This window comes from Aplidium turbinatum, chromosome 15 (genome assembly GCF_918807975.1).
Source record: "Aplidium turbinatum chromosome 15, kaAplTurb1.1, whole genome shotgun sequence".
Lineage (NCBI taxonomy): Eukaryota > Metazoa > Chordata > Ascidiacea > Aplousobranchia > Polyclinidae > Aplidium > Aplidium turbinatum.
This window is the reverse complement of record NC_137486.1, coordinates 17,911,706-17,925,930: the sequence shown is the minus strand read 5'-3', so window position 1 is coordinate 17,925,930 and position 14,225 is coordinate 17,911,706. Positions and strand designations below refer to the sequence as shown.

The following is a 14,225-nucleotide window of genomic DNA, read 5'->3' as shown; positions in this document are numbered from 1 at the left end:
TGCCAAACGACAATTTTTAGAAATCATAGAGGATTGGGGTACCAGAGGGGAGAAGATCCCAAAATACCTTAGCCCTCTAAGATTGTTATATGAAAATCTCAAATACACAGTCTCTGAAATGATTTCGAACAGACCTGTGTTTCATTGTGTGATCAACAAGGATAGCTTACTGTTTCCTGCTTTATGAATTTTCTCATAACATTAAAGATTACACGAATTATCATGAAGCCCCTCATCATTACCATGAAACCTAGACACGTAATATTCTATAAATCAAACGAACCATCGAACTATCGCGGAGGTAATGATAATAATTGAGTGGCGCTCAACAAGTAAATTCAAGGTAATAGAACCAGAGTAAACTATTCTCTGGAAAGCTAATTGTAAAAACAGCCTCATCTTGTTATATTTTGGGTCAAAAATATATTTGCATTAAAATATGGTCAACCAGTAGCTAGCTTCTCGTGGTCACTCTCAAAATTATGCGGCTACTCAGCATCACTGACAGACTGAGGGTGGCGAGATTTGTAGGCTAACTCAATCGATGCTATGCATATCAACTCATACTGTATATGACGTATCAAATTTTGAATTGCGTCCAGTGTTTTCGATCAACAGGTTACATAACATCCAGTCAGAGGTCTGCCGCTGATTGCAATGTAACTACTCACCGCATTTGTAAAGTTTAAATGTTTATTAATTTGTACGATACCGTATGTTTGTTGTATATTGTCATTCTTTAAAATGTAGAAATGAAACATCTTTCATCTACCCGAAAAAACGAGCAGAGCTGCAGTTGTTGGGATAATAGCGGCAACGAATACAATTTTTTCTCAAGTTTCGAGCTGTAAAAAATAAGACATTTGGTTAATATTTTTTCAAAGCAATCTTTTCAAATATTTTATCTTGTCATTGTGGCTGAAAGGTATTGACTCTAAGATCAAGCGGCGCTAGTTCGACTCTCGGGGTGTGCGCTTGAGCAATGCATTTCAGGACAGCTCCCCATTTAGCTGAACCTGATGGATGGAATAATTTACAGACAACAACACTTCACCAACCGAAAGCTTCACCTTGTAACCCGGTAACCCGGCTGGCGTCAGCGGTTCAAAGCCTCTACAATTCTGCGAAATTGCCGGGATGAAGCTCTCAAAGAAGTTTTCTCAGTCAGAGCACAAAGATTCAATTAATCAATAGGTTTAGAATAATAGTAAGTTAAGCAAATAAAGTCAAGTAGATTTGGAAGCGTAATCAATTTATTAACTAAGTTTTTGACACAGTAAAGAGCACTATGGTGTCAAAAGCTTTATTAACAAATTATGCAAGTTTTCGAACCTGCTTGATTTTGTTGGTTTAATACATTCAATCGTTGGCCTGCATGCTAGATGAATCCTTGTTCAAATTATATTCTTCATAGCATCGAGAAAACTGCACGAAGAAGAAATTTACGCTGGCCACAACAACTTGGCATGATTAATTGATTTGTCCTCGCTGAGAAAGCTTCTAATAGAGCTTCATCTTGACAGTTTCACATACTTTTACAGGTTTTAAACCATTCACGCAAGCCTGGTCAATTTGACAGAGTAAAGTTTCCGATTGTTGAAGCGTTGTCTGTGAAATATTCTATCCACTAGGTGAGCTGGATGTTTTTGATATGCGTTGCTCAAACGCACACCCCTAGAGCCAAACCAGCCCCGCGTGACCTACAAGTTTCTTTGTTTATGAAGTCAGGCGCCCAACTGAGCTGTCACAGAGAAAAATTGTTTTTCAATGTTAATTGGTAATTAATGTTGACTCATAAAACGAATTATTCCATCAACATTTCTTTTAATCAAATATGTTTTGTTCTATTTCACTTACTTGACATTCTACCGCACTGTTTTGGTCTTGTATATCTTGTGTTTAAACTTCTGACACAATATGGCCCGCAACCCGCAACTCTACCAATTGCAGCTTCAGCTTCTTCCAATTCCTTTCCCTCTTCAAGTCTCTCTTCTTCAGTCAGGCTTGGCTCTTGTTCCAAACGAACGTTTTCATAAAAATTAAATATTTCTTCTGCTGTGTACGGGCATTCAACCTATTTTGCAATAAAACGCATAAAAATTAGGCTTGCTTGAGTTAAATTTTGAAACAAACTTCTTTGTTTATTTTTAAACAGTCTTACTCTTGGCCTATAACAAATAGAACAGAGACATCTGTAATCCTTAGATCGAAAAGCTTTAAAAAAGCTCCCGACAGAACATGTTGTAACATTTTTGGTTGTTTGTTTACAGTTTTGTTGTATTCAGAACAAACCTACATTTACCAACAGATAAGAATTGGGCCATTGCATCAATTATGTTTAATTTAAACTAAAAGTGTTTCTTGATAAATACAGTAGAAACCGCCTAAGTCGACAGCGGCTCACTCTACGTTCCGCTTATCTATACGCTTTTTTCCTGGTCCCGGAAAACCGTCATTTGCTTCGTACATAGCCAGGTTTGGCTAATTCGACACCGGATATCTCGACGTTCCCTCTAATTCGACATCTTTTTCACAGTTTCCATAAAAGGAACTTCGTATGTCGACAATTTCGATATGTCAAACTGAATGTTATGCTTGAATTGCGGATTTTCAGCTTCCAACTGAGCGTCATGCTGTGAATAGATTTACTGCAAAGACCTCAAAAAAACGGTACAAAACTTCGTTCCTGCTTGGAACTCGGCATTCAAGGAATGGATTTAAGGTGAGAGTATGCTCGTCTGCGCCACCATACGGTTGCGCTTAAACTGTCTGCCTTGTAAAGCATCGAAGATGCATACAGCAATTCAGCATTGAACAGAACTGGACTCAACTAGATAAAAACACACATTTTTATTTTTGTAACTATTCAATATAGCATTAAAAAATATAATATGCGGCATAGCTTATGTGAAACTCAACTGAACTCTTTAGAAACTTACCAAATCAGAGTCCTCGCATTGTTTAACGATCGACTCAATCAAAGTGCAATTTACTTTACTGAAAGTACCATCAACACAAGTTGATACATCTGTCGACTGGAGTTGATAATTTTCTCTGCACTCCACCGTGCAATGGGAGGTAGCTGCGGCAGTAAAGCTGTTGCAGCTCCGAATCAAATAGCGATTTCCTTTAACCCTTTGCTTTTCAACGTTTTTTTGAAAGTTAACTGCTCAAGGGGGGGCCGTTTTTGGATCAAATTCAATCAGCTGTTACGTGTTATCCGCTGATGCTATTTCAACAGAAGTTGCACTGGTGTGAAAGCAATTCATTTGTCTATAAGTTTGAAAAGTCATTATTTTAAAATTTTATATGTTAAACTTGATATTTCAATTTTTGCAAAGGTACCCAAAAACGACAATTTTGATTTAACTTGCCGCTATTTAATTACCGTGCTAATCCGATTTCATGCAAACTTCTGAATAACAAAGAGCTCGATCGAACGCACGAAGTGTGTGTGCGGTGTGCCGAATCATTGCATTGATTAGAATTTACGACTTGCGAGCAAATCTTATTGTAAGCTACTCACTGATTCTAAAATAGTTACAATCAGAGTAACATTGTTACACGAATTTGAAATAAAACAAAACTGCGTTTGTTGTCTTACATTTTTGTCCTAAACTAATGCATTCCGAAACTCATGGCTAGCTTCTAGTTTTATGGAACCAAATTTCTCATAAGTAACACCTTAGCCTGCTTGAATAGCTGTTTACATCTTCGTTTGTGTATTTTAGGTCTACAACTGAGTTTGTAGTATGAATATTTTTAGTAGAGAGAAGACAATTGAACAAGTTGTTGAAATTATCTGAAATTTCTAAGTTCAAATTAGGTGCTTTTGAAATTGTGGATTTGTGTCAAGTCACAACACAAATATCATGCAGGCCACATCATAAGTCATTTCGCTTAGGGGTGTTTATAAACATGACTCATAAATTACATCCACAAAAAATACAGCATTTACATCAACAAAGCTAAGTTCGAAGCTCACTTTTTATTGAAGATTGTGTCAATCAATTTGAAATAACATTTTTAGTCCGCCAGCGTCGAAACAATGCAACAGCGAATTGAGGAACATGCGTAAACAAAGGAAATGTGAAATAACCCACAGTCAGCAAATCTACATAAATTTAATGTTTACAAATGTTGAATCAATGTAAAAGGACTGGATTGCTGACTGGGTCGTCATTGCTTGAAGCACAAAAAATACGCGTAAACGCGACAACATCAGCAAGGCAGCGATTATGTATCTGGCCAAAAAAAAAATTAACTTTTGACTTCAAAGATAAAAATGATTATAACGAAGCTTCAAAGTTTGTCGTAAAAAATATTGCAGAGATACAATAAACATAATCATTTTGTGCCGGATTGTGAGAAGACTTCCTAGATTCTTTCCAAACATTTGCAGGATTGCAAATTGTTTTCTATAACTTTATATTGCCAAAAAATGACTTCTTTGTTGAAACAACGTGGCTACAATTCTATAAAAAATTCCTAAGCCTACTACATTGAAGTAATGAAATTTTTTTTTTGTGATTTTGCTGATGACGTTTTACAATATCCGAGAAGTAAAAAATAATAATGATGAATTATTTTACAAAACCGTGGTTTGCAAGCGCTTCACAAAAAATTGTTGGGGGAAAATTTACTATTAGACGTAAAATGTTTGTAAAAGAAAATTGTCGGTTTACGTATTTATAATGTTTATTGCGCTGTTATCGAATTATAAACTGCCTGTATTGTCTACCCTTGTGGTTGCCCGCCAGCTTAGACCAGCATGCAAACTACGCGTTTTTGGTATTTGCATCCTGTCATGATTCTCGAAAATTTCCCACAAGGTCTTCATTTTCATCGTGATATTTTTGTGCCTTTTCTGTCCTAAACTTGAAGTTATTGTGCAGCACAATCCACATCGGTTTTTAGACTCAGTCTTCATTGAAAATATTTTGTGCTGTGCATCATTTCAAGTAGTGTCTTCCCCTAAGCTGTTACACAAACCGCCCAGAAGCAGGTTGATTATTATGTATCTTACAGCCGTTGAGAGCCCGTTATTGTATGTGTGGAATTATTACTGTAGATGTCTGACTAAATTCATGCCAAAGTCGAGCAAATTCTGCTTTTGGGATCCTTGCCGTTATTTACTGTATTTTTTGTTGATGAGTTTAGGTAGCATTTTTCCAAGATAAATGAAGACATCGGTATTGTTCGTCACTTAGATTTAGTTTTCTCAGCATTGTTTACTCATTCTTTGATCCACTAGTTTGTCTCACTTTGGTATAATCGGATCGTTTATAAATGGCGGGTCTTCACAATAGCCGGCCTCTTATACTGTAAATTGGCGCAACGTATTCAGATGTTGAATCAATGATCAAGAAAGCTGATTTGTTTTTTGTCTGATGTGACGCCTAACTTTATGCCTTGTCTACATTACACAATATTTTGTAATGTAGATCAGGCATTATCATCTTTATTTTGCCCTCTTTGGAACAACACACAGTGCACGGTGAAACAAAAATGCAGGACATAAGAACAAGTAGGCGACATAAAGCAGGGAAGGGACGCCATCGAGTTAGCTGCTACGTGTAAATGGAGCCTATCTCATAATTTTGAGTGTATCTCACAATTACTGTTTGCAAAAACGCTATTTCTCCGGCTTCTCCCAAAAGCAGTTGCAGTCATACATTTCCGCAATTGCAATGCTTGTCAATGAGAGTATTTCCATAGAACGTTTATTCCGAAACCAGGTTTTCGTGCCTTTACCCAAGATTTCTTATTGTAACGTTTTTTATTCGTCAATGAATATTATCTGCTTGAAACAACTGTTTCGAATAGTTTGTGGCCTACATAGCCTACTATTTTGATCGTGGATTGCTATTCTTCTTTGTAGGGCTGATAACGCAAAAAACGTTTGCTATTATTTTTTCTAATTAACAGCTTTGTGATCACTGGCTTTTCTTTTGTAGCATAAGAAATAACGCGCTTTGTATTATTGAGGTCAAACCAAACAAAGGAAAACAAGAGGATATTTCTCTCTGCTCGCGCATATCGATGCACGAAGCAATTATGAGCTTATGGCTTGTTATCGCAATGTAATCCATTTCACGCTTTGCTGGAAGTTAGCTAGAAATAGCAAAAATTCACCAAAATCTTGAATTTATAAGAAAACTACACAACTTTTAGCATCAAATTTAATATCATCAGATCCGCCTGGCAATTTTAGGAAAAGTCAAGAAAAACCAAGTGCATGGCGTTACTGTGCTTCAAATAATCAAAGGAAATATGAGGGGGGGGCCAAATCTGGCCTCCCTTTGAGGAGCAAAGTGTTAAGGATCTTGGAAACAAAGCTATGACCGTTATGTTTGGCAACGATGGCAGTAGTAACCTAGAAACACAGCGATACAATACATTGGTCAAGAAAATTAAAACAGCTAAATCCTTTGTTCACCCTGAACGTTTGCCACCTACATCATCCTTTACCAAATTCCACTGCCTCAGAGTTTACTACCAGATTATGGTCAGGATGGGTAGGCTACTGACGATGGTATGGATGCTCTAGACTGGGAATGGAAAGTAGACAATAATCAGATGGTTCCAATCATGACGGACATGAAAGCTGCCCCGGACAACCTACTGAAAATGATCACTGCAATTGCGAATCGTGTTCACCTCACTGTAGTTGCCGGAGATGTGTGCTACCATACCATGCTGGATGTGGACCATGCCAAACTGGCTCATGTGTCCATACAGCAATCACATAATTACAGACGATGACAGCGATGAGCATTAGTAATACTTGATCCATGTGCTTTCTTTACGCTGATTATGTCAAGAGTCTACATGACCACATCGTATGAGCTCTTTATGCCTGCTCAGTTAACCCAAATATATATAGAAATTTACCGGGTTTATTAATAAACAATACATTGTTATTGTACATTTTTAATTGTTTTGGCAGCCATCTTGGATTGCCATATTGAATTTATAGGCTATCAGATAATTTAACAATTCTGAGAATGGTCTCATTGACTTTACAAGGTATAAAAACCTAGATATAGACACCAAAACTACACGTTTTGGTCATATGATAACCTAGTTATGGTCAATTTACTGTTATTTTAATGGTTTGGCGGCCATCTTGGTTTGCCATATTGAATTTATAGGCTATCAGATAATTCAACAATTCTGAGAATAGTCTCATTGACTTCACAGGGTATAAAAACCTAGATATAGACACCAAAACTACATGTTTTGGTCATATGATGACCGAGTTATGGTCAATTTACTATGTTATTTTAATGGTTTAGCGGCCATCTTGGATTGCCATATTGAATTTATAGGCTATCAGATGAATTAGCAATTCTGAGAATGGTTTCATTGACTTTACAGGGTATAAAAACCTAGATATAGACACCAAAACTACATGTTTTGGTCATAGGATGACCGAGTTATGGTCAATTTACTGTTATTTTAATGGTTTGGTGGCCATCTTGGATGGCCATATTGAATTTATAGGCTATCAGATAATTCAACAATTCTGAGAATAGTCTCATTGACTTCACAGGGTATAAAAACCTAGATATAGACACCAAAACTACATGTTTTGGTCATATGATGACCGAGTTATGGTCAATTTACTGTTTTGTTCAATGGTTTGGCGGCCATCTTGGAAGCTATCTTGAAAATAACCACTTTCCGGAAGTTGGATTCCTTAAGATTTTTTGCATTGCAACTTGTTTCTGCTTTGTAGACTAAACACAATGCAAATTAAACTCACGTTCACTTGTGATAAAATATCCAAATATTTTCGTGTTAAATTGTGTAGGCCTACTTCATTCAAGTTTAGATTCTAGTTGAAAGATATTGATAGTTCTATATAGCCCACTAAGTAGCATTACACACAAACTTGAGTGGCTCTCAGATCACTGTAATAATTCTTATGGTAATGCAAACAAACCTTCAAACTAAGTGAGTAACAATGCTTCGTTGCTTACGAACTACATAAGCAAAAGGTTGCAAAACTGTTTTGAAGATGTTCTATTTAAACTAACTATGTAAAGTTACCTAAAGTTAACTATGTTTAACTATGTTAAACTATGTAAAGTTACTTCTATTTAAAAGCAAAGTTTTCGATTCAAGTAACTTACAACATGTTTCAGCTTTCAGCAATGTTTTCAAAACGTTTCAGAAAAAAATATGACCTGGTACGGTATAGTAAGTTATTTATTCACAGCACAAGTAAATAGAAAAATACTTGGCTCCAATAAATTAAAGCACAAAATATCTGGAACGCTTGGTCAAGCTAGTAAAAAGTAAAGATCCCAAATATTATGTAGATACTAAACTCATGCAATAGATTGAGTTTCGCTTTCAGCAGCATGATCGTTGCTTATTTCACAATGTTGAATGCAAAAAAACACACAGGAGCAGCAAAAAACATAAAATTTGTTACCCAGTGTACAGTATAAAGCGTGAAGTAGCTTAGCGGCACAAGTAGCCGCACAGGTAGGCTATTAGTCCTTTGTTTACGTTTCCTTATTATTGTACAGTCTCTTCAAAAGAAATCGACTTTCTTTTTATATTTTTATCAACAAAGTAAATACAGTAAATACAACGACTCAGTCTTGGCTCCCCTCCTTTTTAATGTCTATATGCATGACCTACTATCAACAACATCTGACAAATATGCATATGCTGATGACTTGGCCATCTTGCACTCTGCGAAAGACTGGCAATCATTAGAAATGACGTTGAGCCAAGACATGACGACCATATCTGGATACCTTCACCAATGGAAACTGAAGCTCAGCGAAAGTAAAACTGTGACGGCAGCCTTCCATCTCAACAACAGGGAAGCAAAACGTGACCTGAAAGTGACCGTTAACGGCAAAATTTTGCCGCCCTGCCCAGAACCTACATACCTTGGGGTTACACTTGACAGGTCACTCACATACCGTCACCATTTACAGTCACTACGCAAAAAGCTGACATCTCGCGTCGCCCCGCTGAGACGTTTGGCAGGCACAACTTGGGGTGCAGGTGCTGACACCTTGCGCACTGCAACCCTGGCGTTGGTCCACTCCACTGCTGAATACTGCGCCCCTGCCTGGTGCCGCAGTGCCCACACCCGTCTCATCGACAGCCCAATTAACGACGCATTGCGAACTGTAACTGGATGCCTGCGCCCAACTCCAACAGAGTATTTACCAATCCTCGCAGGCATCCAACCTGCTGAGCTTCGCCGAAAGGGAGCCCTTATACACCTGGCTCGCCGGGCGGGGGATCCTAACCACTTGCTTCATGCAAAACTCAACATCCCACCTCAGGAATCTCCCCTGCAATTAAAGTCAAGACACCCCTTTGTGCCAGCTGCTGTTGAATTACTACATCCATTCAGCGATCATGCCATCAGCGCAGCACACTTCATGGAAGACAATTGGAATGCAGCGTGGTGTGCCACCGACACGAAACTACATCGTTTTATACCTCACCCGGTGGCGCGCCCCCCTGGTATGGACCTGCCTCGGCCGACTTGGGTCAAGCTCAACAGAATCCGAACCGGAGTCGGTCGCTTCAATACCAACATGCACAAGTGGGGTTTGGCTCCCTCACCGGCCTGCGAATGCGGCGCGGAAGAACAAACTGCTGACCATGTCGTTCTCGAATGTCCGATCTATAAGGCACCAAATGGAACGCATGGTATAGCAACGCTGGACGAAGCTACACTCACCTGGCTCTCCATCACCTGCCCTGAAGTTTGATTTGATCTAGTCTCAAACGAAAGAAGAAGAACGACTGGTGACATGAAAATCGCAACCGATAAACCGTATTAACTTTCTTACATTTGTACTGGGCTTGATATCCTTGATGAGTGATGTGGTTGTCATTGGAAATGAACTTTAGCCGTAGTCGCCTTGTGGTCGATATCACAAGAAAGGGAGTCGGGAGATTTCCAAAGAGATAAAGTGGTTGCGGTTTGGTGTAACTTCGTCCGTCAAGTATCTGCACTATAAGCTACGTTTAAGCTAGGAACGTGACAAGCCGGCGTCTTCTTGCATGTTAATCGTATCGTATTAATCTGTAGTTTACTAATACGAAGCATATTTCGCTGCACGTAGACCACTGTTTCCAACTCTCCTTGTTGATGGATTGATTATGGGAATCTTTGTCCTCGGACTAAGAAGGTTTTTTGAGGGCTTAATCCTGGCAGTTTTGCATAGCCTATACTTGTAAAGGCTTTGAACCACAAAAACGCAGGCTCAATCACCGAGATTGACAAAATGATGTTCCCTTTTGTTGTTGAACTGTTGTCTGCAAATTATTTCATGCAATAGCTGTCTTTGAATGAAGCGCTGTCTTTGAAATGTTTTGCTCAACCGCACAGCCCAAGAGTCAAACCAGTGCCGCTTTATCTTTATTCTTTAGACGCTCAGCCAACAATCCTATCGGGGCGGACTCAACGATCGAATGCTCAGTTTTTGTCATACTGTTAAATTGATTGATTCGTTACGGCTATGAAAATTAAGTTTCTTCAAGTTAAGAAAAGAAAAAAAGGTTACTTTGAGCACTCATTTTCACGCTTAGAAAGCCCCTCAGAAGCCTGATCTTTGCACTTCATAGTCCAGTCAAAATAAGAAGAAAAAAAACTTTACCCTGAACAAATTCCAAGAAAGCGTTTTATTGTTTTTTTTGGTAGTATAACATGTAGGGAAAAACATACTAAAAGTTTACCAAAATAGGGTTACCACAAAGGGTCCAAATGTGACGTCAAAGAATATGGCCGCCAAAGCTATAAAATGTTAAAGGCGACTCGCCTTTCAGTGTCTATCATATTTTGTATAGTTTTCTGTGTATGATTTCATTGATGACTGTAATAAATAGATTGCAGTAATGTTTCTGTTGGCCAGGATGTACTCGGTGGTACTATAGACAGACTGGATACGGCACTGCTGTTCGCTGCGGACAACGTCGATCATAATATCATCACGTTAGATGGGAAGGGGACTTTCCACGGCATGGGGATGGTAGCTACTGTTACTCCAGGAAGGAAGGTCAGTCGCACTGTTCTCAGACGGAAGACTGCGGACTTGGAGATAGTTGAACAAAGCAGAGTTGATGTAGCCTAAGGGAATACCATTTCGCAAAACACACTCGCCGAAACATAACATTCAAGCCCTTGCCATTTCTCGACGCCATTGACCATCGGGTTGATGTATTGTGGGAGATGTCTTTCCGCTTCAGACAGCCTGCACCGAGCTGGAATGAAATGATGCACATGCTACATAAAGACTGTGATCATCCGGGGTAGTCTTAGGTAATCTTCCTGCCCATCATTGACATGTATTCCGGAGACAAGTCATGCATCTTCTCCACTCTTGAGTATCTGTGCAAACTTGCTGATAAACACCGCTCCGCTGCAGTTGTTACATTCGATCAGCCACTCTACTGGAAAGCGTCAAAAAACAAACACGAGGTGCCTGAAGACAGCCCGGTTCAAGATGTTGTCCTGATGCTCGGGAGCTTCCACACATTGATGAATCTTATGGGTGCCATAGGAACGTTGTTGGATGAGAGTGGAATCAAAGAGATCTTGGGAACAATTTACGGTGACAATGCTGTGCAACACGACGGGAAGGCAAGGAAGCCAATCTTCATGTCCACCTTCAGGTATGCCTTTAAGTGTCCTGCCCAAGACACAGCTGCATGCTCATGAGCGGTGTCGAACCGGCGCCCTTTCGATTGCCGTTCCAGCGCTCTCACCACTCGGCAATGCAGCCGACCTGGCTGATGCACCTTCATGCTGTAGCCGAATGTTTGCCCATTTTTGCAGCTGCTGGGCATGGGAACTATGTGAAGTCCGCCTACCTTTACCTTCAGTCAATGACCACTCTGGAAGATGATATGCCATCAGTGTTCTATAGATTTATGAATGACTTGCATGTTGTAAGGTGTACTGATCAGTACTGGACAGGCTTGGGTTGCGACCTAGTCATCGAGCAAGCTCTGATACGCTCCCTAAAAACTGCAGGAGGGCTCACCAGAGGAAGTGGAATGTCCGAACATCAGAGGGCCTTGTGGGCTCTGTCTGTGCCACTGTCCTCTTCCTACAGTGATACAATGCAGGGTTTCACTCGCCAGAGCTTTGTCACTAGTGAACAACACAAGGAGGTAAGAACGTCAAGGACGAGCAGAGATCGTGAAGACCTGGAGTAAATTGCAGATAAACTCGAGACCTTTTCACCTTTTTCTGATGAAGTGTCTCTTCGCAACATTATCACCGGGGTCAATGCAAATAAGGATGTGAATGTCCATAACCTGTTTACCATTGGCAGAGAGTCAGCTGCGTAGCCGAGTGGTGAGAACCCTGGAACGGCAATCGAAAGGGCGCCGGTTCGACACCACTCATGAGCATGCGGCTGTGTCTTTGGCAGGACACTTAAAGGCATGCCTGAAGGTGGACACGAAGATTGGCTTCCTTGCTTTCCCGTCCACTTAATCTACATCTTCAACCACCGGGTGCAAGCCTGGATACGACGACAATTGGCAGAGAAATAGTGGCAACAATGGAGGGTCAATCACTGTTTTCAGTTAAGTACAAACGGTCAATGAAAGCCAAGACCCTGGCATCTAGTGTGGCAATTGACGTTGCTATAGACAAAACAATAGATCCCGCTCTTTTGTTCCAAAGGTTTCTTGTGGTGTCTCAAACTGCTCATCTTTCCCTTGATGAGGTGATGGCCTATGAACGTTTACCATACCCACCATCCCTCTTTGAGGCAAAACATCATTTACGCAAACCAAACAAAGCACAACTGATGGCTGCTATATAAGAACAGAGTTCAGATGACGCAGTACTCAAGGATGTACCAGAAGTGGAACATAATGTTCTTGACGGAAGTTCTCTTCTCCATCGACTGAAGTGGTCAGAAGGAAAGACATATTGTTCAATCGCTGACGACTATGCATCTTTCACAGTAAAGCAATATGGTAAGGCTACGATAGTATTTGATGGTTACATTGGAGGACCAAACACTAAGGACATTACCCATCAGAGACGGTGCAAAAATCGAACAAGTAACAAAGTGAACATTGCTGAAGGAACAAAATTTGTAGGAAAAAAGGAGGATTTCCTTTCGAATGTGGAGAACAAACAGTCTCTTATCAATCTCATTTCATAACGCATGAAGGACAGAGGTTGTCACGTAATACAATCATAGGGGGATGCAGATGTAGAGATTGTTAAGGCAGCAGTGTCAATGTCATCCAACAAAAGTACTAGTCTCATTGGCGAAGATACAGATCTATTAGTGTTGTTACTTCATCACGCGTCAACCAGCGATAGCAACAAGCTTTATTTCTACTCGGATAAAGGGAGTCCTGCAAGAGTATACGACATTAAGGTTATGAAGAAGTTGCTTGGAAACGATGTCTGCAGCAGTCTTCTGTTCCTGCATGCATTCACGGGATGCGATACCACTTCCGCGGTTTTTGGAATCGGGAAAAAACTCGCTCTACACAAGGTTTTCAAGGGAGGCTCTGTCTTAAATAGCTGTGCTACGATGTTTTCCACGTACCTAAGAAAAACATAGCTGAGATTGAAGACGCTGGGTGTAAAGCGATGGTGGCATTGTTCGGGGGCAAACCTGGAGACAATCTGTTTGCAATGAGGTATTCTAGTCTCTGCCAAAAAGTTGGTTCAGCCAAAAGCTTTGTTACACCTGAACGACTGCGACCAACCTCCTCTGCAACGAAGTATCATGCCCTTCGGAGTTACCTCCAAGTAATGCTTTGAATGGACAATGGTGAGGCCATGGACACTACTGAATGGGGATGGGAATTGCAGAACAACAGTCTAGTTCCAGTGATGATGGATACTTCACCTGCGCCAGAAACACTTCTGAAAATAATTCACTGCAATTGTTCTCGTGGTTGTAGTAGCCTACAGTTTGGTGCACTTGCAAAAGACACGAACTTATCTGTTCACGGGTATGCGGACCATGTCAAGAAGGGCATTGTGACAATATGAGTGAGGAAGCAGTGTCTGATGATGAAAATAGTGACTATTAAAATGCACTGTGTATGCTATAATTTTTAGAAATGTACATGTATGTCATGACGTCATTGATGACGTCATGACCTTGCCTGTTCATGTAGTTAGTATAAAACTTTGTATAAAAATTGTTAAATCAAAATATATAGTATAAAAAATGGAAACTCTTCTGTAACCTACAGCT

At 40.0% G+C, this 14,225-nt stretch overlaps 1 protein-coding gene across 1 annotated transcript; it reads right to left on the bottom strand.

The window, feature by feature from the left end:
• Nucleotides 1-290: 290 nt before the first annotated feature.
• LOC145784021 (uncharacterized) lies at nt 291-10,476 on the bottom strand. Its single transcript, XM_082595777.1, has 5 exons — nt 10,390-10,476; nt 9,834-9,993; nt 2,940-3,082; nt 1,858-2,074; nt 291-845 (listed from the first exon to the last, which is right to left on the bottom strand). Exons 1-5 carry the CDS (start codon nt 10,474-10,476, stop codon nt 769-771), a joined length of 684 nt encoding a protein of 227 aa, XP_082451903.1. The 3' UTR covers nt 291-768.
• Between the last annotated feature and the right edge of the window lie 3,749 nt (nt 10,477-14,225).